Here is a 26453-nt window from a genome sequence, read left to right on the forward strand (position 1 = left end):
AGAGGAGAAAGTAGGCAAATTATTTAATTCTTCAGTTTCTCCCTGACTAATCAGGACCTGGAAATGGCTAAAATCTGTCCCTGTGAACTCCTGGTATCCTTCTGACACTCAACAGTGGAACACAACATGATCATTATCCTGATGCCCTACGAAACATTGCCTAGGATATATATTACTAAAAAATCAATGTATTCTATTCATTAAGGAATAAAAACTGAGTCCTGATAAATTGCTCTGTGGTAGTTTTCTAGAATATTGGCTGCTAAAAAATATTTGTCATATAATTACTAAATAAATAAACCATCTGTATTCTGATATGATATATGTGGCCTTTTTTCAGAAAGATACAACAGTTTCTTTAGCATTTAACCCAGCAGTTATTTTTAGTTTAATCGTCATGCTTCTGGTCAATATGCTCTAAGTACTAAAGCTGTTGCTGACATATATACTCACTGTCCACTCCTCTGTACAGAATATTTCCAACCACAGTGTTGTTAATATTTGAAAGTGCGTTTAGCACCTAAACCACTGTTGATGTTTTTGTGATGACTCTTGGGGATCATCACAAAGGAGTCTATAGTAAAAGAGACTGAAATTTCTGATGAAAAAACAATTCTACTGTAGAAGATATTGGAAGTAAAACCTGTGTAGCTGGCCAAGAAGCAGTAGAATTAGCTTCAAGGAAGAGAAGGAAATCAAGACTGGGATTTACAAGCTTGGATGTAGGGATCACTACCACTGAAACAGTCACATTTGCATCCTTATGAGTTGGACACACATCATCACGACTAATAACATTAGCTTCAGCATCATGACTGCTTTTTTCTTTGAAAGAGGAAGGAGGGAGGAATGAAGAGAAACCTAACAAAGTGAAATAACATGAGGCTAGAAAAATCTTTGATGTAATGAGACTGAGATACAACATGAGGATGAAAATATTTCTGATGCGGGGTGCTTGGGTGGCTCAGTCGTTAAGCATCTGCCTTCAGCTCAGGTCATGACCCCAGGGTCCTGGGATCGAGTCCCGCATCGGGCTCCCTGCTCAGCAGGAAGCCTCCTTCTCCCTCTCCCACTCCCTCTGCTTGTGTTCCCTCTCTTGCTGTCTCTCTCTGTCAGTCAAATAAATAAATTGAAAAATCTAATAAAAATAAAAAATTTAAATCTAAATTTAAAAAAAGAAAAGAAAATATCTCTGATGCGATTCCTACATACGACTATGTAAATGTTAGTCATTTCCAAGTATGTGTTTCTTGGAAATTTCTTCTCAATTGGGTCTATTTAAGTAACATATTTTGTAAATGAAAATAATGAGCAAGTAAATGCATAGAAGAACCCCTGTCATACTATTTATATAAAACACTCTTTTATAATCTTAAACTTTCTACAAAAATAAATTGACGGATAAGGAAGTTTTTGTAAAACACATTCAGACATTCGTATTAGAGAAACAGAAAGCGAGGCCATGATAAAAATAATTTCTGAAACAATAAGGTAAAATAGCCATGGTTTGCTGAATATATTGAAAAAAACAATTCATTCTTAGCAATCAGTAACAAAAACTCTGCATTTAAGTGGCAGTTTTAAGAAGAATATAATTTAAAACTAAGGTCTTACTTTGCAAATAGTGCTAATGGCTTATAAATCCATGCTTATGATGAAACACAGCCTGTACGGAATGCACAAGGGAAGTAAGTGTCAGAAAATAAAGAGGAATAATTAGAACATCATTATTTCAGGGCTTGTTCTTAAGTACATATTATGTGGACCAAGAAGGGGTGAGAAAGACCCAGACATTTCTTTTGTGTATTTTTGAGGAGGCCATACCAAAACTCAACAATACCAAACACCTGTGGATGGTAGAGAGCATGAAAATCCATCAAATACTTTTTTATACATTCAGGCATCCATAATGTGTAGGTGTTTGCTGTGGTTATGCATAGATATGTGTTAAGACAACACCCCGAAGTTATAAAAAATATATATTTAGGCATATTTGACTCTAAATGAACATGAAACATTTGAATGTAAGACATATCTGAAACTGGACTCCTAATGTCTTACTTCCCCAAACCTGCTCCTTCCTCACTCTCCCTCATCTCGGTTGATGGCCACAGTATTGTTCATTTGCTCAGAGCAAAAGGCTTAGAGTCATACCCATCTTCAGTCAGCCAGGAAATCCTATTTCCTCTGCCTTTCAAACAGATCTGTCTGGCTTTTGACCATTTTCACTCCCTACCTGTTGCAAACCATCATCACCTAAGGTCTGCATTGCTTCAGTAGCAACTTCCAGTATCTTCTACATCTCCCCTTATCCCATTCCAGTTTTCTCATCCAGTACCTACAATTATCCTGTTAAAACACAACTCAGATCCCATCATTCCTCTGATGAAAACCTTTCAATGGCTTCCCAATTCTCTCAATATGAAAGCCATAGTCCTCACAGTACCCCCACCTGCCCCTATACCCATTATTTCTCCAACTCATCCCACACTACTCTCAAGCTTGGGTCACTCTGCACCAATCACACTAGTCTCCTTGCTGTTGTTCCTCCAACATAACAGCCTTAACACTGCTCTTTCTCATTTCTGGAATGGTATTCGCCTGCTATCCACAGGGCTTCTTCCCTCTAATCCTTTATGACTGCTTACTGTTACCTTCTCATTTTCTCAAACCCATAGCCTACCTCCAGATATTTAAACCATAACTGTGGGATTGTTGGTCTAGTCCTACGGATTGTTAGTTCATCAAGAAAGGGGTGTATTTTAATGTGCCCTCACTATTCTCTATAGGAGTTCATTACATAAGCAAGCTTCTGTCTCTTGATAATATGCTTTCGTTTCTCCAGCCCCAAACTGAGATCCCCTTTTACTTATTTCTATCTGAGGAAAAAGGGGCCTAAATGATGGTGTAACTGCATGATTATCTACACAGTTTCTATGTACACGATACCTCTTCTATAGACCTCTTCAAGTATCTGGGTTCAAATGTGCTCATTCCTTTCCCATGGCCTACAAAGTCCTCTTGCTGTTTCCAGAGTGAAGGTCTGTCCTTAAGGAGGATATCCTTGGAAAAGAGGAATGAATGTTTTCACAGTTGTCTTACCTGGGATCCAGCATTTGGACTAAGTCTTTTTCATAAACACAAAGAATCACTTCGCATACCAACTTGTACTGGTTTGATGTCCGCACATCATGGCACACTGGTCTCAGATTTTCCAGACAACATCCAGGGGTAAATGGGCAGGTTTCTCTCAATTAGGCGCACGGCTGTTTCCACTGTGACCAGCACACCAATTGGACCTATTCCAGCACTGCAATGAACTAAGATGGGTTCACCATCCACTCTCACCAACCTCACATAATTTACACATTCCAGAAAGTCCGAGGAGTCACTGGGAACAATGAGATCAGGTCACATGACATACTAGAGATGCCACTACAACAGTTTTAATGAGACAGTTTCATTTTCTCGCATGTTCTCGATAAATGTTCTTTAAAATCTTGGAGCTGCAGATTTAGTTCTATTTAATTCTTTGAAGAACCTCCATACTGTTTTCCATAGTGGCTCTAGCAATTTACACTATCAACAGTAATGCACAAGGGTCCCTTTTCTCCACATTCTCATCAGCATTTGTTATCTCTCACCTTTTTTTATCACAGTCATTCTAATACGCGTGAGGTGATATCTGGTGGTTTTGATTTGCACTTCCTTAAAAATTAGTAATGTTGAGCACTTTTTCCTTTGCCTCTTGGCCATTTGACTATTTATAGGGCAAAACGTTTAGTCAAGTCCTTTGTCCATTATTTAATTGGATTATTTGGAGTTTTTTGCTATTAAGTTCTATGAGTTCCTCGTATATTTTAGATATTAACCCCTTATGAGATGTGGTTTGTAAATATTTTCTCCCATTCAGTAGGTTGCTTTTTCATTTTGTTGATCATTTCTTTTGCTGTGCAGAAGTTTTTTGATTTGATGTAATCCCGTTTGTTTATTTTTGCTTTTGTTGCTTCTGTTTTGTTGTCATGTCCAAACAATCTGTGCCAAGACCCATGTAAAGATTATTTCCTATGTTTACTTCTAGGAGTTTTATGGTTCCAGGTCTTACATTTAAATCTTTAATCCATTTCAAGTTAAATTTTGTGAGTAGTTAAGAGAGAGGTCTATTTTCATCCATTTGCATGTGAATATCCAATTTTCCAAACATTATTGAAGAGACTAGCATTTCTCCATTGAGTATCCTTGTCTTCCTTATCAAATATTAGTTGGCCTTATATGCAAAGGTGTATTTCTTGGTCCTCAGTTCTGTTCCATTGGTCTATGTGTTTGTATTTATGCCAGAACCATACTGTTTCAATTCAGTTTCTAATACAGCTTCAAATCAGGATGTATGGCTTTCGGTAGTGTGGACATTTTAACAATATTAATTTTTCAATCCATGAACATGAGATATCCTTCTATTTATTTGTACCTTTTTCAATTTCTTTCATCAATGTTTTATGGCTTTCAGAGTAGAGAGTTTTCACCACCTTGGGTAAATTTATTCCTAAGTATTTTAAGTATTTTATTGTTTTTGATGCTACTGTAAATGGGATTGTTTTCTTTATTTCTTTGTCAGATTATTTGTTGTTAGTGTATAGAAATGCTGCAATTTTTAGGTGTTAATTTTGTATCCTGCAACTTTTCTGAGTTAATTGATTAGCTCTAACAGATTTTTGGTGGAGTTTTTAGGATTTTGTATATATAAAATCCTGTCATCTGCAAATAGAGATAATTTTACTTCTCCTTTCCAATTCTAATGTCTTTTATATCTTTTTCTTGTCTGGCTACTCTGACAAGGACTTTCAGTACTCTGTTGAATGAAGGTGGTGAGAGTGGGTACCTTGTCTCATCCCTAACCTTAAAGGAAAAGTTTTCAACCTTCCACCACTAAGTACAATGTTAGCTGTGGTCTTATTATATATAGCCTTATTATGTTGGGGTACATTCCTTCATTACCTAATTTTTTAAGAGTTTTTATCATGAACGGATGTTTATTTCACCAAATGTTTTTTTCTGCATCTATTGATATGAGCATATGATTTTTTTCTTTCATTTTATTAATGTGATGATCAGAGTGTAACAATTACTCTTACCTTTTAATGCAGTCCTTCTTGGTCTTTGTAGTCCAAAAGGGTCCTTTACCCTCACTGTTGTGTTCTAGGATTTTCCCTATGGTGTCTTGTCTATGGATAGTTGCTGGTTGGTCTTCTTTGAAGGGGATGGAAGTCAGGAATGGCTTTTATTGTCATCTTGATGACATCACTCCCCCAGTATTTTAAAAGTATCCAAAATTAGTAATGTTTGTCAGCTAACAGAAGAAAATGTAAATATTCTCTAGAACAACTCATTTCATCCCAGGCTTATTAAATTCCCATAAATAAATTAGTGAGGCAGATAAGAAACTCAGAGCCAGAAACAAACATACTGAAAAATTAAGCACACAAGTAAACAAGTCATTTTGGAAAGAAGCAGCAGGAACAAAATGACAGCTGAAGATTCTAAATCATTACTGCTATTATCAAACACATTGTGTAAACTTATATGTATATTTATATTCTTAATTTTAACTGTATTTTACCATGTTTAAAGAAATATAGGGCGAATTTAGAAATGTGTTTAGAGAACAAGAAACTTTAAAAATGATCAAATAAGTCTGAAAAGGTACTAAATAGAATTTCTAAAAAATAATAAAATAAAATAAATAAAATATTGGATAGATTTATCATCTACCTTGGCACAGATGAAGAGAAAATTAATGAATTGGAAGATATTTCTGAAGCTACTGTTCAAAATATAGTATATAGAGGCAAAAAGAAAAAGATAAATATGAAGCAACTTCACTAGATGCCAAAGGTAGCATTTCAGAGTGAAAAGCAAAAGGAGAAGATGTGGTCTCTGTGAAATTAATAGCAAAGACTTTTTCAGTCCACTGATAATGACACACCACCCCACATATTTATGAAGTCTAATTAACATCAATCAGGATAAAAGAAAAAAAAGAATTTCACAAAGACACATTATAGTAGAAACTGAAGAACACCAAGAACAATGATAAATTTCCAAAAGCAGCACTAAGGAAAAGGCAATTACTGCAAATAAGCAACATGTATTCTACCTGCTGTTTCAACAGCAAAAATGGAAATAAGAGGAAAGTGAATGATGCATGTGCTATATTGACAGAAAATGAATCAAGATAAAACTCAATACCCAGGCGGGTTTCCCAAGCATGAGGGAAAAAAAATATGTATTTTTCAAACAAAACCTGAGAGAAATTGGCATTTTCATTCAATAAAGAAACAGTATTGTTTGAATCTTCATTAGATTGTCCAAATCTGATCTCTTTGGTCTGCTTGATGTTTGTCAGAAGTATGTTAAAATTTCCTTAAATGATTGCATTATGTTTATTTCTCTTTCTGTATACACATATCATTTATCTTTGTTATATTTTGAAGTTATATTGAAAGATTATATTAGGGGTGCCTGGGTGGCTCAGTCGGTTGTGTCCAACTCTTGGTTTCAGCTCAGGATGTGATCTCAGGATGGTGAGATCTAGCCCTGTGTCTGGCTCCATGCTCAGTGGGGAGTCTGCTTGAGATCCTCTCTCTCCCTCTCCCTTTGCCCCTCCACCTGCTCATGCTCTCTGTCTAAAATGAATAAATAAATCTTGAAAAAAAGATTATATCAAAATTGTGATATATTACTATCAAATTAAAACTTTCATAATAATTATTAAGAAATCTACCTTAAATACTACATTTTGCAGTGTGTTTTGTCAGATATTAGAAGCTATGATTGTTTTAATTTGTGTGCATCATGCATATTTTCATCTCTTATTTTCAAACACTTCATACTTACCTATTAAATGTGGCTTTTGTAAATAGCATATAACATTTTTTTTTAAAGCCATGTGCTAATTTTTATCTCTTTACTGGAACATTTAGAGGGTTCACATTTATTGACAATATATTTTCTTTTTTTTTTTAAGATTTTATTTATTTGTCAGAGAGAGAGAGAATGAGCACAAGCAGGGAGAGTGGCAGGCAGAGGGAGAAGCAAACTCCCCGCTGAGCAGGGAGCTGGATGTGGGACTCGATCCCAGGGTCCTTGGATCATGCCCTAAGCCAAAGGCAGATGCTTAACCGACTGAGCCACCCAGGCATCCCAGATATATTTTCTTTTTTATCAATATCATAATTTTGTGCTTTCTCTTTGTCCTACCTATTCTTGGGCTTTCCCCCCTCCTTTCTAACTTCTTCTGTATTTATTTACTTTTCTCAATCTATGTTTCTTCCCTAATTTTTGAAGTTATATTTTCCATCCTGTCAGCATTTACTCTAGAATTTAATGCATGTGTACTCAAATTATCAGTGTCTGAAATTGATCATTATCTTTACACTCTTCCAAAACAATATAAGGCCCAAGAACGGTCTATGGTCTCCCAAATTATATACTTTTGTTATGAAGTTTAATTCTGTTGATCACAGGTGAGGGCAGGGGCCCCTGTGGTCACTGTGGTGTGAATACATCAGAGCATACATTAGCTGAAAATAGAACACTTTATTCCTACCAATGATAAAAATAAATGTTCAACAGTCATACAAAAATGGAAAACCACATAGGTAAACTAAAAATCTACCAAGTTAGTCACTTAAATATTATTACACTACAATCTTAAATGACCAGGTTAGGCAGATATTATTGTATTAGAAACACATGCATAACAACATTTATTTTTCTACAAAATACAATATAAAATCATGTTATGAAATACTTTGTGACTTTTCACCACTTAATATATTATGGAATATTATCCATGTCAGTATTTGAAGAACTCTCTTATTTATATTTAATGACTGTATAAGCTTTACTGTAGGAAGACATTATAATTCATTTAATTATTTAATTTATTGATAGTTAAATTATTCTTTTTACTTTTTTAAACAAAGCATTCATTGGTCACTCGAAAAATTAGAAAGTTATGAATAATTATGTTAACAGTACATTGAGGAAACAGGGTTGTATCATTTTCACTTTCTATAGGAGACATTCTAATATCTTTTCAATTATTTGTAATGAGAATGGATACTTATAACTATAAAAAAGATATTTCCAAAAATCAGTATCTGTTATAATCTTATTCAAATACAGTATATCATTTATTTATATAAATGTTTTAGTCTTTATTGTTTATTCATTCTTTTTTAAAAATATGGCAGAGAAGAAATTAGTATGGTTAAGATAATTTTAAACATTATCTTTGGGAATAAAAATGTGCTTCATTATGCATAGAAGAATAACAAATTTAATCTATAGGGACTGGATTACATTGCCTTTTATTTTCTTAAGGGGAGAAAGTAGTTTACATATTAAAATTAGAGTAAACATCCTGTCTGATGATGCAATATGGAGATCTGTTTTCTGGATTCTGTCTCATTCTAACCCTCTGCTCATCATATGACCCGTGCAATCTGATCTAAACTATGGAACCAGACACATCGGCAATGTCCAGTCCTTGTCTTGATCTTCATGCTTCGCCAGTGGAATTTCATGAAATAAATACAGGTAAAATCAGATACTGCCATTATTGCTAAGTAGTCCCTTTATTTAATGAGAAAATAATATTATAAACAACAAAGTTCATAGCCAGATACTTTCAAATGAGGAGTTGAAAATCTTTTCTCTGTATGAATCATTTTAAGATTTTCCAGTTGAAGATGATTTAAATTTCAGATAATCATCATTTGATAAGTCAATATTTACAATGGGGTTAGAATTAAGATCATTCAGAAAATGTTACTGACTTGGTGGTTGAGTTCTACTTTACTTGTACTAAAGGAGTACATGCAATATATTGCTAAGGGACTTTACCTACCTAATGAGAATCAGATGAATTTTTTTCACGCTCTTTTAATTAAGATTAAATTCAACTATAGGAAGGGGCAAGATAGGCATTTAAATTAAGTTTTATATTTCTACTCTTGCTTTTGCAACCAGTGTTACTCTTAATGCTACTGCCCATTATATTCTTACAATCACTATTCTACACGGCTACTATTACTACTTCTACAATAATAAGATCATTTGCATGATTTTTTTTCCTCATATACCTTTATACATGATTGCTTCAAACACTATGCTATCGACTTTATATACATTTAATCTCCACAATATATCTATGAATGAATACTGTTGTTATCTTTATTTTATAAAGAAACTAAGAATTAAAAAAGAATTGTCATATTTCACAAAGTAGCTACATGATTGAGCAAATTTTAATACTTTCTCATAAGCATAAGATGGGACAATTTTTTATTTTATTTATTTTTTTATTTTACATTTTTTAATGTTATTATGTTATGTTAATCACCATATATTACATCATTAGTTTTTGATGTAGTGTTCCATGATTCATTGTTTGCATATAACACCCAGTGCTCCATTCAGTACGTGCCCTCTTTAATACTCATCACCAGGCTAACCCATCCCCCCACCCCCTCCCCTCTAGAACCCTCAGTTTGTTTCTCAGAGTCTGTAGTCTCTCATGGTTCATCTCCTCCTCCGATTCCCACCCTTCATTTTTCCCTTCCTACTATCTTCTTCTTTTTTTTTAACATAATTTTTTGTTTCTAGTTTTAGCATGCTTTTCAATTGTATGTCTATGTATCAGATATGTATATGCACATACATATATTAATTATATATAAATAGTTGTTATGTGTTTTTCTTACATATTTTCTAGAGTTTTGTGACGAAAGTGTAACTTACTCAGAAGTCAAAGTTCATGGCTCTTCAAGTATTGAGAAGAGAAAAACAACTAGGAATTTGAAGATGAACGGTAAAAAAACTTTTAAAATTCTAGATTCCCCTTTTTTGCTTGAATATTTTAATGAACCAATCATAAAAACAAATATTCCTGGACAAACCTCCGAATCAGAGTTCATCTCTCATATCAACACCTTTAAAGTGGTCATATTGACATGAAGGGCTGCATTAAAAGTCAATGACAATGTATTACTGATGGCCACATGGCTTAGAATAATGTACCATACCTATAGAATAATAATTTAAAAAAATGTTTCATATATACCTTCTCAGTTTGATATTTTAGTCTTGCACAGTGTCCCTTTTATAGTATTTTGTGAGATATCTCATGATAAGTAGACTTTTATCAAAACTGTCACAGAATATCGGTCTGGACCAACAGCTAATGCAGGAATTTTGTTCTTAACCTAGTTCTACTATAAAAACAAAGAAGTCATTTTTTAAAAATGACTTAAAAGTACTCATTTGTCATCTTAAAAAGACTTCTTTAATAGGGCAACTTGTTAGTCCATAATCCATTCCTACATAAAAATATTCATATATTCTCTGGCTGTATCCAAATCTGCAAAGTAAGTCTGGGAATTCCCCTCTCAGGCTGGGGTTTATTTTTCCACAATTTGGTGCTCTCATAAGCTTAGATTTCAGTCCAATTCAAGTGAGTTGGATGTTCTTGTCCAGAATTCTTTCTAATCCCAACTACAGAATCTTGTTTTCATTGATCATCATAGTAGCTCACTTCCCTCTCTTTGGACAGAGTCTCCATGGTACCTTGTTGCAATATTATTTGCCTTCCTTTACCTTATTTTTCTGGGACTAGCTGCGATTATGACAGCTAAGGGTAAGTACTTTTTAGAGCTATTTCATTAATTTGTTTTAAATTACTAGAATATAATTTTAAAGGTCTTTAAATTGATTACAATATTTTCCTGAAGGTATTTTCTTATATTATATATTTTAATTATATGAGCATTTTATCAAATCAGTGATTTATTGAATTATCAATAGCAAAGGCCCAAGTGATCTTATCAAAGATGTCAGTGAATAGTTGGGTATTTAATAAAAGTGGAAAATAATAGCAGCATTCTATATTTTGTAGTATCATAATGACATTAGATTCACCACCTGTGAGATGTAATAAAAACTGGAAACAGTTATAGAATTTATCTATCAGGGCAGTTAAAAATGAACTATAAGGGCATGAAATCAAGTAATTTGAAAAAGAGAATTTAACAGAGGAAAGAAAAGATGGTGGGTAGGTATTCATCAAAAAAAATAAAGCAAATGATCAGGATACTGTACTGAGCTTACACATTGCTCAAACTCAATACTTCATTACATTATAAAAAATATTTAGCTTTTAAAAGAATAAATCTATAACACAGCACTATTAACAGGCCAGAAATGTGAAAAATTTCATCAAATATAGAAAGTAAGATAAATACGATTTATAAGTCAGAGAAAACAGCAATTCAAAACACATAGCAAATAAATTTATTTAAAAAGCATAATTACATCTAAATCAATTATAATCTCAAAGTGAATTGTTTCAGAATAAAGCAGAATATATAATTTTTAATAATAAACACAAAAACTTGATTAAATGTATGATTTCCTGCAAAGACACATGATAAAAGGCTCAAGATAATGTAGAAAAATTGAATAAAATAACTATATTCTATAGATAAATATATGCTATATTCTGTAGATAAATAATCAGTGATATACCTTCACGTAGATACCTGACTAATAACTTTTATTTTTTTTTATTTTTTTTTTAAGATTCTATTTATTTATTTGACAGAGAGAAACACAGCGAGAGAGGGAACACAAGCAGGGGGAGTGGGAGAGGGAGAAGCAGGCTTCCCGCGGAGCAGGGAGCCCGATGCGGGCTTTGATCCCAGGACCCTGGGATCATGACCTGAGCCGAAGGCAGATGCTTAATGGACTGAGCCACCCAGGCATCCCTGACTGATAACTTTTAAAGGATGAATTTGAAAATATCTTAATAACTAATCTGACTTCAAGATAAACTGTTTATAAACTAACAAAAAAGAAAAGTGCCACCCAGATTAGGAAGAGAAGCATAGCATTATTCCAAATTATCTCCATACACAGGAAAATATTTTAGGACAACACCCCTGACAAACATAGAAGCAAAAATCCTACATACAAGAGCTAACATAATCTACTATTATACTAAAAGGATACTATGTGATAACCAAGTTCTGGTTAAAATCAGGGATGGGCTTGTACATTTATCAAGAAATTTGTCATATTGAGGAGAAAAAGAAATACCTCGAAGTAGAAGGAAATATATTTATTTTGATCCGTAAGAATCAAATATCTTTCATAGTAAAAATTTAGACTCATTTTCAATAGAATCAGTAAGACAAGGATGACTGATAGAACTACTATCCTTCAACATTTCTTGGGATGCCCTGGCAAAAGAAAAGCAAACATACAGAAAAACCTATTTAGATATAATATAAATATTACAAATTAAATACTGAAATTATCTGCAGATGATGTGCATTCTTACCCATATATTACAAGGAAATCTACTGAAAAAAAAAAAAAAACAGAATAAAAGAACACTTCAATAAGGAAGCTAGATACAAAGTTAATGTAGTGTTACTATATACAAGCAAGAACTAAGGTCCAATATCTAGGTCCTCATTTTAAGTTTCTTACTAACATTTCTTCTGAGATATCTTTAAAAAACAACTAGCATACTATATTTCCAAACAGACTATCTTCCCAACCTGGATCCTTACCAACATCAAGGGAAAAATCAGATGCTTTAATACTATTGTCTTTCTTGGTGGTTGATATTTAGTGAAATGAACCTAGGAGTCATCTCTGTTTCTAAGTGCTACTAATTATCTCAACTTAGTGAATTAATACACTTCTTTACATTTGCATTACTACCCATCTAATCCAAGACAATCTCCTTCTCCCTCACCCGCTCTCTCCCTCTCCTTCCCTTTCTCTCTTTCTCCCTTCCTCTCTTTCTACTCTACAAGCCGCCAAGGGATCTAACTACATTCACTCATGACTTCTAATCAATTTCCAGAGTAACCTCCTCAAAAATATAAATTTTATAAACTCACCATACTTTTACTGTTAGCTTCTTAATACTCTAAATTCAATATAATCTAAAAATCCTTAACATGGTTTATAAAGTCCTTTCTTACTCGGTCCATGGATCTCTACCCCAGCTAGTACCACGTACTTTCTCACTCTCTAGGCTCCAGCCACAGTTGCTGTCTTTTAGTTCATTAAATGACTCATGATTAAAGTTACCATTGTAAAGACAAGGATAATTAAAAAAAAAAAGACAAAGATAATTTTAAGAATGGGGTATATGCTGTTAATAATTACTCTGGGACGACAACAAGCATGAATCAGGACTTCTCTGGGCCGATTGACATGAATTGTAACTTGATCCATGATTTCTCTGGCTACCGAGCATATGCATAAACTATTCCTTTTACCCTAGGTACCCTTACTTACACGGTTTTTTGGAGTAACTGAATCCTAAGGTAATCAATTGTCCCAGAAAATAAATTTTCCTTTATAATTTCATAATGAAGCCAGCCAGCTTCCTCTATTACAGTATCTTATGTACCACCATAGGTAGCATCTTTCAGTCTTACCTGTATATCTGTGTGGTTATTTATTCAATGCCTGTCTTTCCCACTAGATTGGTAGCTTCATTAGAACACAGCTCATATCTGTATTTGCTCTACATTTTATCCTTTGCTTTCGAATATTATGGTAACCCGTTATAGGTACTCAGTGAACATTTTTGATTAAATAAATTCATATACCTAATAATGTATATGAGATTATAATACTTTGTTAAAAGGCATAAAGAAGGGCATTAATGAATTAAATATATATTAAATGTTCCTTGGTAGGAAGATTAATAGTGTGAAGGGGCGCCTGAGTGGCTCAGACGGTTAAACTTCTGCCTTCGGCTCGGGTCATGATCTCGGGGTCCTGGGATCGAGCCCCACGTCTGGCTCCTGGCTCGGTGGGGGTCCTGCTTCTCCCTCTGCCTCTCCCCCTGCTCGTGCTCTCTTCCTCTCTCCCTGTATCTCTGTGTCTCGAATGAATAAATAAAATCTTTTAAAAAAAAAAGTGTGAAGATGATAATACTCTTCTAAATTCATCTAAGATTTATGTGATTCCGGGGCGCCTGGGTGGCTCAGTCGTTGGGCGTCTGCCTTCGGCTCAGGTCATGATCCCAGGGTCCTGGGATCGAGCCCCACATCCGACTCCCTCCTCTGCGGGAGACCTGCTTCTCCCTCTCCCACTCCCCCTGCTTGTATTCCTGCTCTCTCTATGTCTCTCTCTGTCAAATAAATAAAGAAAATCTTAAAAAAAAAAAGATTTATGTGATTCCAATGCAAGTATATTTTCATGATAAATAAATTAATTAAAATTATACAAAGAAGTAAAAATGTATGAGATTAACACAATACAGATTGAAATATATTGACAAGAGAGGTACAGATCTAGCCTTGTCGGGTATCAAAATAGTCTGTCTATAAAGTTATTAAGCTATAAGTAACATTATGGTACTGGTATAAAATACATATATCAAAATAAGAAAAAACAGCCTAATAATAAAATCACATGCATGCTCATACCTATGGCATATATCTATTTAGTATATAATACAGTAAGCTCTTCAAAATGACAGATATTTAACAATAGGTTTGGGTTAATACTTGGACAGTAAACACTCTCATACACATTTTTTTCTCATACACATTTGATGTATGAAATTATCAAGCTTATTTACAAAATATAAGGATGAAGTATACATGCATACATACAAACATATACACATATATAAATTCACACAAAGCAATCAGATATATAATAATCTGTTAATATGGAAACAATTATTAATATGAAAGCAAGCAATAGCCTGTTAATATGGAAGATGGAAATATTAAAGAGTATTTAGACATGTAAACAATTAGAAAACAACCAGAATGATATATATAAAGCTATTTACAGAATTGTCTTTGCTGAAGTAAGTGGTATTGTACGGACTATGAAAGGGACTCTTTTCTACTCCTTACAGTGTATACACTTACCCACTTTTTTTGTAAAATAAATAAATTCATGTATTACTTGTGTAAAAGAGAAATAATTTAAAAAGAAAAATATTATATTCTAGAAATGAAGAAATTGTATTTGGGTATGACAGACATAGGGTAGTAAATACCAAAATAAAGTATAACTAGGATTCTGATGGGTACTCATCTAAGATATTGTGTTTTTAAAGCCTGTTTTAAAATTATCACTAAGTATAGAAGACTATTTTATTGTGAGGACCAAGCAGTGCTTAGAAGCAATTGCACATACTATTTTGATCAGCATATCCTGGAAAAGTCATGAAGACACCAATATAATTTAGATATGGAATACTAACTTGTGAATGAAATAAATAAAATAAATTGGTGAAATATCCTAATAAACACAGCTTTTTCTTCTGTTTTACTATTAGTAAACTTTGTCTTAATAAGCAAGAGTCCTAGGAGAGAAGCAGTTGAACCAGCGGAATTATTTCCCCCTGTCAAGTAGCTAATCTTATCTGTGAATTACCAATCCGAAGGAAGATCTTCCTGGATACTTAGGTTTTAGTATGTAAATGAACCATGCATGAATAAACATATGGCAGAAATGGAAGGGCAACTTTGCAAACAAACAAGAATGTTCTTGGTACAAAATTTAATTAAGCATGGCTTGCTCATTCAATTGACAAGATTTAGCTTAATTATTTGTCTTCTCATTTTAAACAAGAAAGAAAAGTTGTAGGTCTGTATTCAACTAACATCACATCAGTGATTAGCAGCATCCTTCACAGGAGAATATGTTTAAAATATGTAATACAGGGACACCTGGGTGGCTCAGTCGGTTAAGCGTCTGCCTTCGGCTCAGGTCATGATCCCGGGGTCCTGGGATCGAGTCCCGCATCGGGCTCCCTGCTCCGCGGGAAGCCTGCTTCTCCCTCTGCCTCTGTCTCTCTCTCTGTCTCTCATGAATAAATAAATAAAATCTTTAAAAAAAATAAAAATAAAAAAAATAAAATAAAATATGTAATACAGTTTAGGAAACAAATATGAAAGATGCAAGTGTGAGGGAATGGAAAGTTGATGATAATACTTTCTTCTTTATCCATTGAATTGGCATAGCAAAAATACTCAACTTTAATACTCTAAGTGGTCTGATGAGGGAATGACCCAGCAATATTTATTACATTGATTCCCATGTGTCCAGAAATGCATTTGGGACTCAAGCTGGAGTAATATGGTCCAGAGAACTTAAAGTCATGGTGATATGCGTCTGCACTTGACTAAGTTGAAGCCCCACGTCCGGCAAGTTTCATGTTCTTGTAAGTGGACTGAAATCAAATCTTGGTAAAGGAAGCATGCAGGAAGATTTTCTCTACAATTTGTGTGAAGTCTCCAAAATCTGTTAGAAGTAACCATGAGCCATTCAGACTAAAATAAATTTAAGCTAGGAACATTCCACTCACTCTATTTTTATTATTATTAATTTTTATTTTATTTTATTTTTAAATTTTATTTTATTATGTTATGTTCATCACCATACATCATTAGTTTTTGATGTAGTGTTCCATGATTCATTGTTTGCGTATTATTTTTTAAATTCAGGTCGTGCCATCTGGGGTTCCAGATCTTTCAAAATAAAACAAAGCACATCAATGTGAAATGATGTGGGTTCAAGTTTTCATATTTGAAGATAGCTCGAAATGGAGCTGTGAAGAAAAATGATACCATTTTGTAAACTTTTCCTTTTAGTTTGAATTTTAGCATATAAACAATTGATAGTCTCTGCAGATGGTTGATAAAGTAGCATAACTCAAGCTGTGCACTGGAAGTGTGAATTCTAGAGGCATTTTGAAGAAAATAGTGATAAAGAAGCACTAGAGGTAGAGATAGAAACAGTGTAGAATATTATAATAGCTCAATACAAAAATAATGAAAATCTGAATAGGAAAAAGATTATGGTACTGTGAAGAAGGGAACAGATATATGAAGCAATGTAGTGATAGAATAAATAGTACTTTGTGGCTGATTGGATGTGTGCTATGTCAAAGATGTTTGCTTCAAATATAACTTAGGTCATTATGTCCAGACTGTCCAGGTTTACTAACTGCTTAGAATGGCATCAATCAGACGTAGAAAATCACAATTATCAAAGCACCAGTAATTAACTCATAAGTATGTGCCATAAGGAAAAGTTCATATTTTAGATCAGTTACTTGCTGATGATATTTTACAATTCATTCCTCAGTTAATAATAAAAAATAAATGGCTAAGTTGTATTGAAGAAATGTTAGATTTCTATTTTATTTGCAACACTGTTTGAAAATGATAATAGTCTTAAAATGTATTTTCCTTTGCAAATTTTATGAATTTCAGTTCGTTGTCTAGAAGGGGTTCTGATGACACACGAAACCGCTAAGCAAAATGACACGACATATTGCAAAATAATATAACAAAGCAGAGGTATGTATTGGATTGCAATGGGAATCTTGGCATCACATATAAACTGTTTAAATCTAGATGTATATATGCAATTAATAAATATAACATCAAAGTTAAATATCTATGGCATAGGTGTCAGAAAAAAGGTTTCATGTAACTCTTGAAATTAGGGAGCATAATTAAAAATGATAATACAAAAATTATAATACATTGAGCAAACATGGTGACAAAGTTATCTTCATGCATGTACTTTTTTTTTGTCAAGGTAACTGGTCTTTTCTGAAGAAAACTGGTATTTTATTTCCACTGAAAAATAAAATCTTGGCAACAAGAAAATTGTTCTGAAGTACTGAGCTCCAGTCTTATCAAGACAAATGGCAAGGAAGAATTGGAAGTGTATGGCGTGATATTCATTACCATATTTTCTTATACAGAACATCATTATAAACCTCTTAATATCTTGTGTGCTTTCAAGAATTCTCAACTCAACATATTGTAAGCAGAGATCTCAAACTGAAAATATTAAAAAATGGGCTTAAAATGTTTATGTGATTTTAAAATTTTTAACATATTTGCATATAGAAGTATATACTAATATATAAAAATTTCATACCTTAGTAGATAAATGGGGAGGAGTAGAAATCACATAAGACATACAAACTAAAGGGAATCTGGTCACAATTGGCACCTTAAAATAGCTAATGTTTATTGATTGTTTCTAATATTCCTAGTAATACTTGAGTGATTACATATATTAAAACATGTACTGCCCCAATAATCTTATGAGACAATACTGTCATTACTGTTGTCATATTAATAAAGAAACTGAGGTCCAGAGAGGAATTTGTAGCTAGCAAGAATTAGAAACAAGATTTAAGCCATGACAGTCTTACTCTAGAGATCATTAGCATAATCATTATGCTATGCTAACCCCAGAACAAGAGATCATATTAAACCAAGAATATTGCTTTTGTTGGAAATAGATGTGCTTATACAAGCAGATTTATATTTTTCTCCCCTGGATGTATCTTTCAGAAAGGGACAAATAAAAAGAACTTTCAAGAATCAAATATCATGATAGCTGTTCATGAGGAGTGACATGTTTATATTAATTATTCTTTGAAATATGAAAAAAAAGATTAATAGAAGGGATTTTTCCCCTAGTAGACTCTAACAAGCCTAAAGAATATAAATCTCCTTTATTTTTAATTCTCCTCCAATATGTGGCTCTTGCGTTTATATTGTTGCTCTTTTTGCACTGTATTCAAGTTGTTACTGCCTTTAATAAAGACTTCAATCTACATCTGCGATGGTAAATTTGTGGCATATATGCTGACGATTTCTATATGGTGCTCTGGAGAAGGCTCGTTCAACAAAGCACACCTAAAAGTTTTCCCCAGTGGTGATGCTCTCATCTCATCCACACACTATGCTTTAAACTAAACTTGTATATACAGATCATCAGGGAACTCTTTCAGGAAAAGCATGTAAAAATGTATATAATGAGTTTGCTAAGGTAATGTCTCCTAAACCTCAAAATTCACTTTTGTAAAACATATTGACAAAGCCTTATGAACCCCAGGAAGGTGAACAAAGTGAAAACAAATTTATGTGTATCTTGTAAATTGCTGAAAACCAAAGACAGGAGAAGGTTGAAAGGCAGTCAGAGAAAAATAGAATTTACCTTCAAATGAGCAATTGGCAGCTAACTCTTAAAGGCAAAGATGGCGCCTGGGTGGCTCAGTTGGTTAAGCATCTACTTTCAGCTCAGGTCATGATCCCAGGGTCCCAGATCAAGTCCCATGTCAGGCTCCCTTCTCTTTGGGGAGTCTGCTTCTCCCTCTCCCTCTGCCCCTCCTCCCCACTCAATCTCTCTCTCTCTTTCTCTCAAATAAATAAATTTTTTAAAAAAATAAATAATAAATAAAAAGACAAAAAAACCATGAAAGCCACATACTTACTGAAAGAAAAGTGCCATGCTAAAATTCTATTCCCAGAGGAAATATTCTAAATATATTAAGAATCGTATGGGTACATGATCATATTTCATAGAAGAAATAAAGGTAATTAAAGATAGAGAAAAAAAATTTATTACTTTGGGTCTGCACTAAGGATATAAACTATAGTGGGTTCTTTAGGTGTAAGAAAATTATTCCAAATGGAACCTCGAAGGGACAATGAAATAGGTAAATGTGGGTATAAGTTGAAACAGTGATTATATAAAACCATAATATTAATGTCTATGGTTTAAAATTGTGTAAAATCAAAGTACACTCTAAGTGGGGGCGCCTGGCTGGCTCAGTCAGTTAAGCATCCGACTTTTGATTTTGGCTCAGGTCATGATCTCAGGGTCATGAGATTGAGCCCTGCATCAGGCTCCATGCTGAGTGTGGAGCCTGCTTGAAATTCTGTCTCTCTCTCTATCCCTCTGCCCCTCCCCCCACTCGTGTGCTCTCTCTCTCTCTCAAATAAATAAATAAAAGGTTTGTTGTTTTTTTTTTTTAAAGTACACTGTAAGTGTAGCAATTAAACCAAAAGGGGGATAAGTGGAGTTTAAAGGGCCTAAGTTTATCACAATGTCTAGAAGAGGTAAAACAATTATTTATATTGGACATTAATAAGACAAGGAAACATGTTGGGATTTTCAGAATAAACACTAAAATAATAACAAAATTTTATAAAACTATGAATATAGTGAAGGAATTTACCTCAATTAATGGAACAATAATTTATTGAATAACTTAATTAGTAGAATTATATTCAATGAAGTCAATGAAGGAAGAAATTTCATATCAGAATCATTTTTAGACAAAGATGCAGGAGTTCAAAAAAGAACTTCAGCCTTATCTTTTGGGTCCTTTCTGAGTGTTCAGGGGCCCATAAAGTACTGAGGGTGGATATTGGAGAATGAGAATGAATGATTCTAAGGGCAAAAGTGAAAGCATCCCCAGGTACCTCTGAGTCACAATTTTCCATAGTTCTTACAGAATCACTTACCTTGGCTTTATAGAGAGAGAGAGAGATTGGTAACCCACAATATATTTTTCTCAACCTCTTTTTCTAGAAAAATAGCCATGTAGTTTTGTGAGGAAGCCACATCTTAATAAGCCTCATTTTTTTTAAAGATTTTATTTATTTATTTTTGAGAGAGAGAAAATGAGCGAGGGGGAGGGGCAGAGAGAGAGGGAGAAGCAGACTCCCTGCTGAGCAGGGAGCCCGATGTGGGGCTTGATCCCAGGACTCTGGGATCATGACCTGAGTCAAAGGCAAATGCTTAACCAACTGAGCCACCCAGGTACCCCTAGAAGCTTCATCTTCACGTTATTCTTGCTCTCCCTTTGTTTTTCAGTCTCAAGTGAAGGCCTACAATAAATTTCAAAGGTCTCTTCTGCAGTATTTCCTCCCCTTGAGACAAATCTGTTTCTGTAAAGACTAGTTTGTCTCTATGTGGAACTGGTAGTAATTGATTCTTCCAACTGTTTCAATACCTGAGATTTGAAATATATGTATTATCTCAATTTCTATTTTCAATAGATCTTCTGCACCAGGATTTTGTAGTCCCCAGACATAATTCCCATTATCATTTTATCACTGACTATCTTATTTAGGCTGAATGCCCACTATTGTTCCCTCAAAAGAAGACACCCCCTCACCCCAAAGTTGCTGGACAGAATTTGCTCCATTTCCAAAAGGCCATTATCTTGGGAAAGAGTAGTTTATGTCCCATGATGGGAAAAAAAATTGTCTACTAATTCAATAGGACAAACACCACAAATGACTCATGAAAGAAGGCACAAGAAAACTAAGGATAACACATGGTGTCACAGACTTTGATCAGACCAAAGAAAGATGAGCTTGGGCTGAGCATAACTGAACATACTATACATTGCACAACAGGAGAAGACTTCTGATTTCCTTCAGATTCATATGTTTATAGAGGGAATGGGAGTGGCAGGGATCATATGACCTGAGCTAGATTCACCAAATCATCTAGCAAGTTAACAAGCTTCTCTCTCTACAACCATAAAAATACTTATAATGTAAGGTAGAGAAGCCAAGATTTAAAAAAATATTTTAGTCACAGATAAAAAAATATATATACACCACAAAAAATTGGAGAGAGTTGGAGTGATGCCAACAAAATGGCAGACTAGGAAGTTCCAGGCCCTTGTTTCCCCCATAAAAATATTGAAAATGATGATTAAAGACTAGCTAAAATTACTGTATAAGTGCTCTGGGAAACAGTTAAAGACCTGCAGAGTGTCTAACCAAGAAAAAAGCCACATTCAGAACAGCAGGGAATTTTGTGGCATTTTTGTTTGCCATTGTCCCACAGTCTCCCTGATATGGCATGGCCTTGGTCTGGTGGGAGTGACAATCCAGATCTTGAGTTCAAAATGTGAACCCCCTGGGCTTATTTTTTTCTTTTATCACTTTATCCAGTGACATTAGGAGCAACTGGTCAGCATCATTATAAACATTAGTTTCCCAAAGTGCTTGAAAGTATCATATACAGAGGTACTCAGCTCCTTGATTCTTCTAAGTGGTTGCTTAGAAATATCCAATGCAGATATTTTTCATATCTCTATCACCTGATCATGCCATGGACTATCAGTGCTCTCATTATTAACAATACTGTCTAGGCATCTTTAAACCGAATCAGGTTACAGAACCAATTCCAGGAACCCCAAAACCAATTCAGAAAACTCATCTTAAAATCCTGTTCCTTTAGAACCACTCTTGGTACCAAAATCTGTGTTAGTCAGTGTTCTCCATGAAAACATAACCAATAGGATAGAACCAATAGGATGGGAATTGGCTCATACAATTATAGAATCTGAGACGTGCAAGTGGGAGAAGTGAGATCCATCTGAAATCTTGTCATGATCTGCCATCTACAAGCTGGAGACCCAGGAGAGCTAGTGGGTGTAGTTCCAGTCCAAGTATGAAGATATACACACCAGGGGAGCCAATAATGTAAATGTCAGGCTAAGGGCAAAGGAAGACTGATGTTCCACCTCAAACAGGCAGGCAAGAGAGGAAGGAATCCTTCCTTCTTCCACTTTTTTATAGGACAGTGCAGAGGGCCAGGTTCCAAGGGCTGTGCTGACTGCTGGTAGGTGGGTTTAATTGGGGGTGGGGGTTCCTGCTTTAGGCAGGAACAGCGGTTAGGGCAGTGGTTAGGGCAGTGCAGGAAGCTCTGTTGGGAAGCCTGCTTACAGAAGCAGAAACGGCTGGTTATCTCTTGCTCCCAGTGGGGCTTCTCATTATCTCTAGTAAATTTCCATCTTCTGGGGCCTGCCGGGCCTGGGTCTGCTCTGTGTAATTTTCCTCTTCATAACCAGGCTCTCAAGGAGACTGGATGATACCATCCACGATATGGAGGGAAATCTACATTACAGAGCTCACAGATTTAAATACTAAACTCATCCAGAACTTCACCTTCCCAGACATACGCAGAAATAATGTTTAATGTGGGCACACCATGGTCCAATCAAATTGGCACATAAAATTAACCATCACAAACCCTCAATAAAATACTAGAAACCAAATTCAGTGGTATATTAAAAATATTATATACCATTTCCAAATAAGATTTATTCATGGAAAGCAAGAATGGTTCCACATATGAAAATCAATCAACATGATACATCAAATTAACAGACTAAAGGGAGAAAAAAAATCACACAATCATCTCAATTTATGCAAAAAAGAAAAGTCATTTGGCAAAATTCTACACTTCTTCATGATGAAGAAGTTGACAAACTAGAAATAGAAGGAAATATATGAAAATTCATATATGAAAAGCCCACAGCTAATATACTCAAAGCTTTTCCTTTAAGACTAAAAACAAGAGAAAGATGCCCACTTCTGTCACTTTTATTTACCATAGTTTGGGGAAGTTCTAGCCCAAGCAATTAGGAAGAAAGAAAGAAAAGAGAGAGAGAGAGAGAAGGCATCAAAAAAAGGGCATTGGAAAAAAAGATGTAATAGATGACAGGAACTTATATAGAGAAAACCAAAGATCTTCCATCCCTCCCCATGCACACAAAACACACACACAAACTGTAAGAACTAATAAAGAAACTTAGCAAATTTCATGATACAAACTCAAAACACAAAATTGGGATGTGTTTCTATATACTAACAATGAATAATCTGAAACAGAAATAAGGAAGAAAATCATATTTACAAATAGAATAAAAAAGAATAAGATACTTAGGAATAAACATAAGCAAAGAGGTAAAGATTTATACATGGAGAATTATAAAACATTGCTGAAACAAAAGCATAAATAATTGGAAAGGCATCCTGTGTTTATTGATGAGAAAACTTACCTCTTAACTCACTCAGAATTTATAGGGATTGTATTGAATCTGTAGCTTACTTTATGTGAGTTGTTTTTTTTGTTTTTTGTAAAAATAGAAAAAGCTATCCTAAAATTCATATGAAATCTCAAGATCCTTTGCCCATTTTTAATTTGGAATATTTTTCTGCTACTGAGTTGTAGGAGTTCTTTATAAATTTTGGATATTAACTCCTTGCCAGATATGTGGTTTGCAAATATTTTAATAAGATTGATAAACCCTTGGCCAGACTTATCAAAAAGAAAAGAGAAAGGACCCAAATAAATAAAATCATGAATGAAAGAGGAGAGATCACAACCAACACTGAAGAAATACAAACAATTATAAGAACATATTATGACAACAATATGCCAACAAATTGGGCAAATGGATGCATTCCTAGAGACATATAAACTACCAAAACTGAAGCAGGAAGAAATAGAAAACCTGAACAGACCCACAGCCAGCAAGGAAATTGAAGGAGTAATCAAAAATTTCCCAATAAACAAAAGTTCAGGGCTGGAAGGCTTCCCAGGGGCATTCTACAAAACAGTTAAAGAACTAATACTTATTCTGAGGCTGTTGGAAGAAAAACTTCCAAACTCTGTTGTATGAAGCCAGCATTATCTTGATCCCAAAACCAAACAAAGGCCCCACCAAAAGAATTACAGACCAATATCCCTGATGAACATGGATGCAAAAATTGTCATCAAAATACTAGCCAATAGGATCCAACACTACATTAAAAGGATTATTCTCCATGACCAAGTGGTATTTATTCCTGAGCTGCAAGGGTGGTTCAACATCTGCAAATCAATCACTGTGATACACTACATAAATAAAAGAAAGGAGAAGAACCATATGATCCTATCAATAGATGCAGAAAAAGCATTTGACAAAGTACAGCATCCTTTCTTGATTAAAACACTTCACAGTATAGGGATAGAGGGAACATACTCCAGTATCATAAAAGTCATATATGAAAAGCCCTCAGCAAAATTAAAAAAATAATAATTCTATGATCAGTGAATGAATGCATGCATGAATATATAAATGGAACCACGTGAGGGGTAGCATTATGAATTTGAATGACACTTAAAAATCAACTAAGGTCAGTTCAACACCAATGTCTCAGTATTACATAGGAAAGGAAAACTGAATTAAATGGGTTTGTTCAGTGATGTTCATAATCATTCCAAATGATCAATTGAGTAGGGTAATCTAATGAGAACAATGCACACAGAGTATCTAGAAAACTGGCAGCACAAAAGTAAATAGGATGACAATACAAAGGCAGATTATTTAACATTCAAATCTAATTTTTAATTGTCCTAATTGAGTGGACAATTCTTTTCCCTTCCTTCTTCAACCTGCTGAATGTGATGTATCAAAAGTCAATTGTTTCAAGTGCCTGATTCTTTTGTTAGATCTATAAACCTGAATAGGATACATAATCTCAAGATTCATTTCCATCAGGGCTCCTGGGTGGCTCCTTGGTTAAGTGTCCACTTTTGGCTCAGGTCATGATCGAGAGTCCTGGGATAGAGCCCTGCATCGGGCTTCCTGCTCAACAGAGAGCCTGCCTCTCCCTCTCCCTCTGCCGTTCCCCCTGCTTGTTCTCTCTGTCAAATAAATAAATAAAATCTTTAAAAAAAAAAAAAAAAGATTCATTTCCATCATCTGGGAAATATAAAATTAAACTGAATAGTTTATTAGCAATATATCATAAGGATGATTCAATATATAAACATAAAAAGTATTAAAAGGATTATAATGTATATCATATAAAAATATCATATATACTTATATATAATATATATTTAAATTATATATGTTGGGGCTCATAGGACAGAAGTGGTGATTACTTATAATTAGTTTGGAGATTAAAGTTTAACTGAATTGTCTGGATTATGATATGACACACTGTTGAAATTTTTAGAAATGCTACTAAATGGTCATTTGGGATCAATCAACCTATTATTCTTCAGACATTATGCATTAGTTCAATACATTCAGTGAGTTCAATACAGTGTGTCCAACATGTATGGCTGACAAATCACACTGTACAGTACAGAATACTTCCAGTTGTAGAGTCGTTGCTGCTTAAAACATTTAATACCTACGTAGGTCTTATGAGGATGAGGTGAAGGGAACAGCATTTTTTTTTAAAGATTTTATTTATTTATTTGACAGAGAGATACACAGGGAGAGCAGGAACACAAGCAGGGGGAGTGGGAGAGGGAGAAGCAGGCTCCCCGCTGAGCAGAGATCCGATGCGGGGCTCGATCCCAGGACCCCGAGATCATGATCTGAGCCGAAGACAGACACTTAACGATAAGCCACTTAGGGGCCCCAACAGCATTTCTGATTAAAAGAAAAAGAAGCAACTGAAAAAATATAGTAGGAGTCAAAGCAGTGAACCTGGCCAAAGAACAGAAGAAGATAAAACTTAAGGAGAAGAAGAGACCCAAAACTGAGGTGTGCAAGCCTGGATGTGGGTGATCATTATCACTTTAATGTCATTGTTTGTGTTGTTATGACTCTGGTTAAGAGTGACCACAAGAAACAACACTAAATTCAGAATGACAGCCTTTACCCACTAAGAGAGGAGGATGGAAGAATAAAGAGCCAAACACGGAAAACACCAGCTGGTGTCTGAGAACTGATTGGTTGCATGGGAAAAAACAAAAAACAAAACCCACACACATTGGAA

At 34.4% G+C, this 26453-nt stretch overlaps 1 protein-coding gene across 5 annotated transcripts in view; it reads right to left on the bottom strand.

Moving 5' to 3' along the window:
- Positions 1 to 26453, bottom strand: part of GABARAPL1 (GABA type A receptor associated protein like 1) — a 57454-nt gene that overhangs the window by 2482 nt on the left and 28519 nt on the right. The window contains exon 6 of one of the 5 annotated variants that reach the window (XM_064591566.1): positions 14791 to 15937. The exons of 1 other annotated variant lie outside the window; for it this stretch is intronic. In XM_064591566.1, coding sequence (XP_064447636.1) covers positions 15727 to 15937 — 211 coding nt within the window. In that variant the 3' untranslated portion in view covers positions 14791 to 15726. Of the gene's footprint in view, positions 1 to 14790; positions 15938 to 16170; positions 16354 to 16617; positions 16661 to 26453 lie in introns of those variants that run through there. 3 more of the 5 variants (XM_064591570.1, XM_064591568.1, XM_064591573.1) reach the window with 3 other exon arrangements.

Source organism: Mirounga angustirostris, unplaced genomic scaffold (genome assembly GCF_029215605.1).
Source record: "Mirounga angustirostris isolate CCGP_5_RB_7025 unplaced genomic scaffold, mMirAng1.0.hap1 SCAF_5, whole genome shotgun sequence".
NCBI classification, from domain to species: domain Eukaryota; kingdom Metazoa; phylum Chordata; class Mammalia; order Carnivora; family Phocidae; genus Mirounga; species Mirounga angustirostris.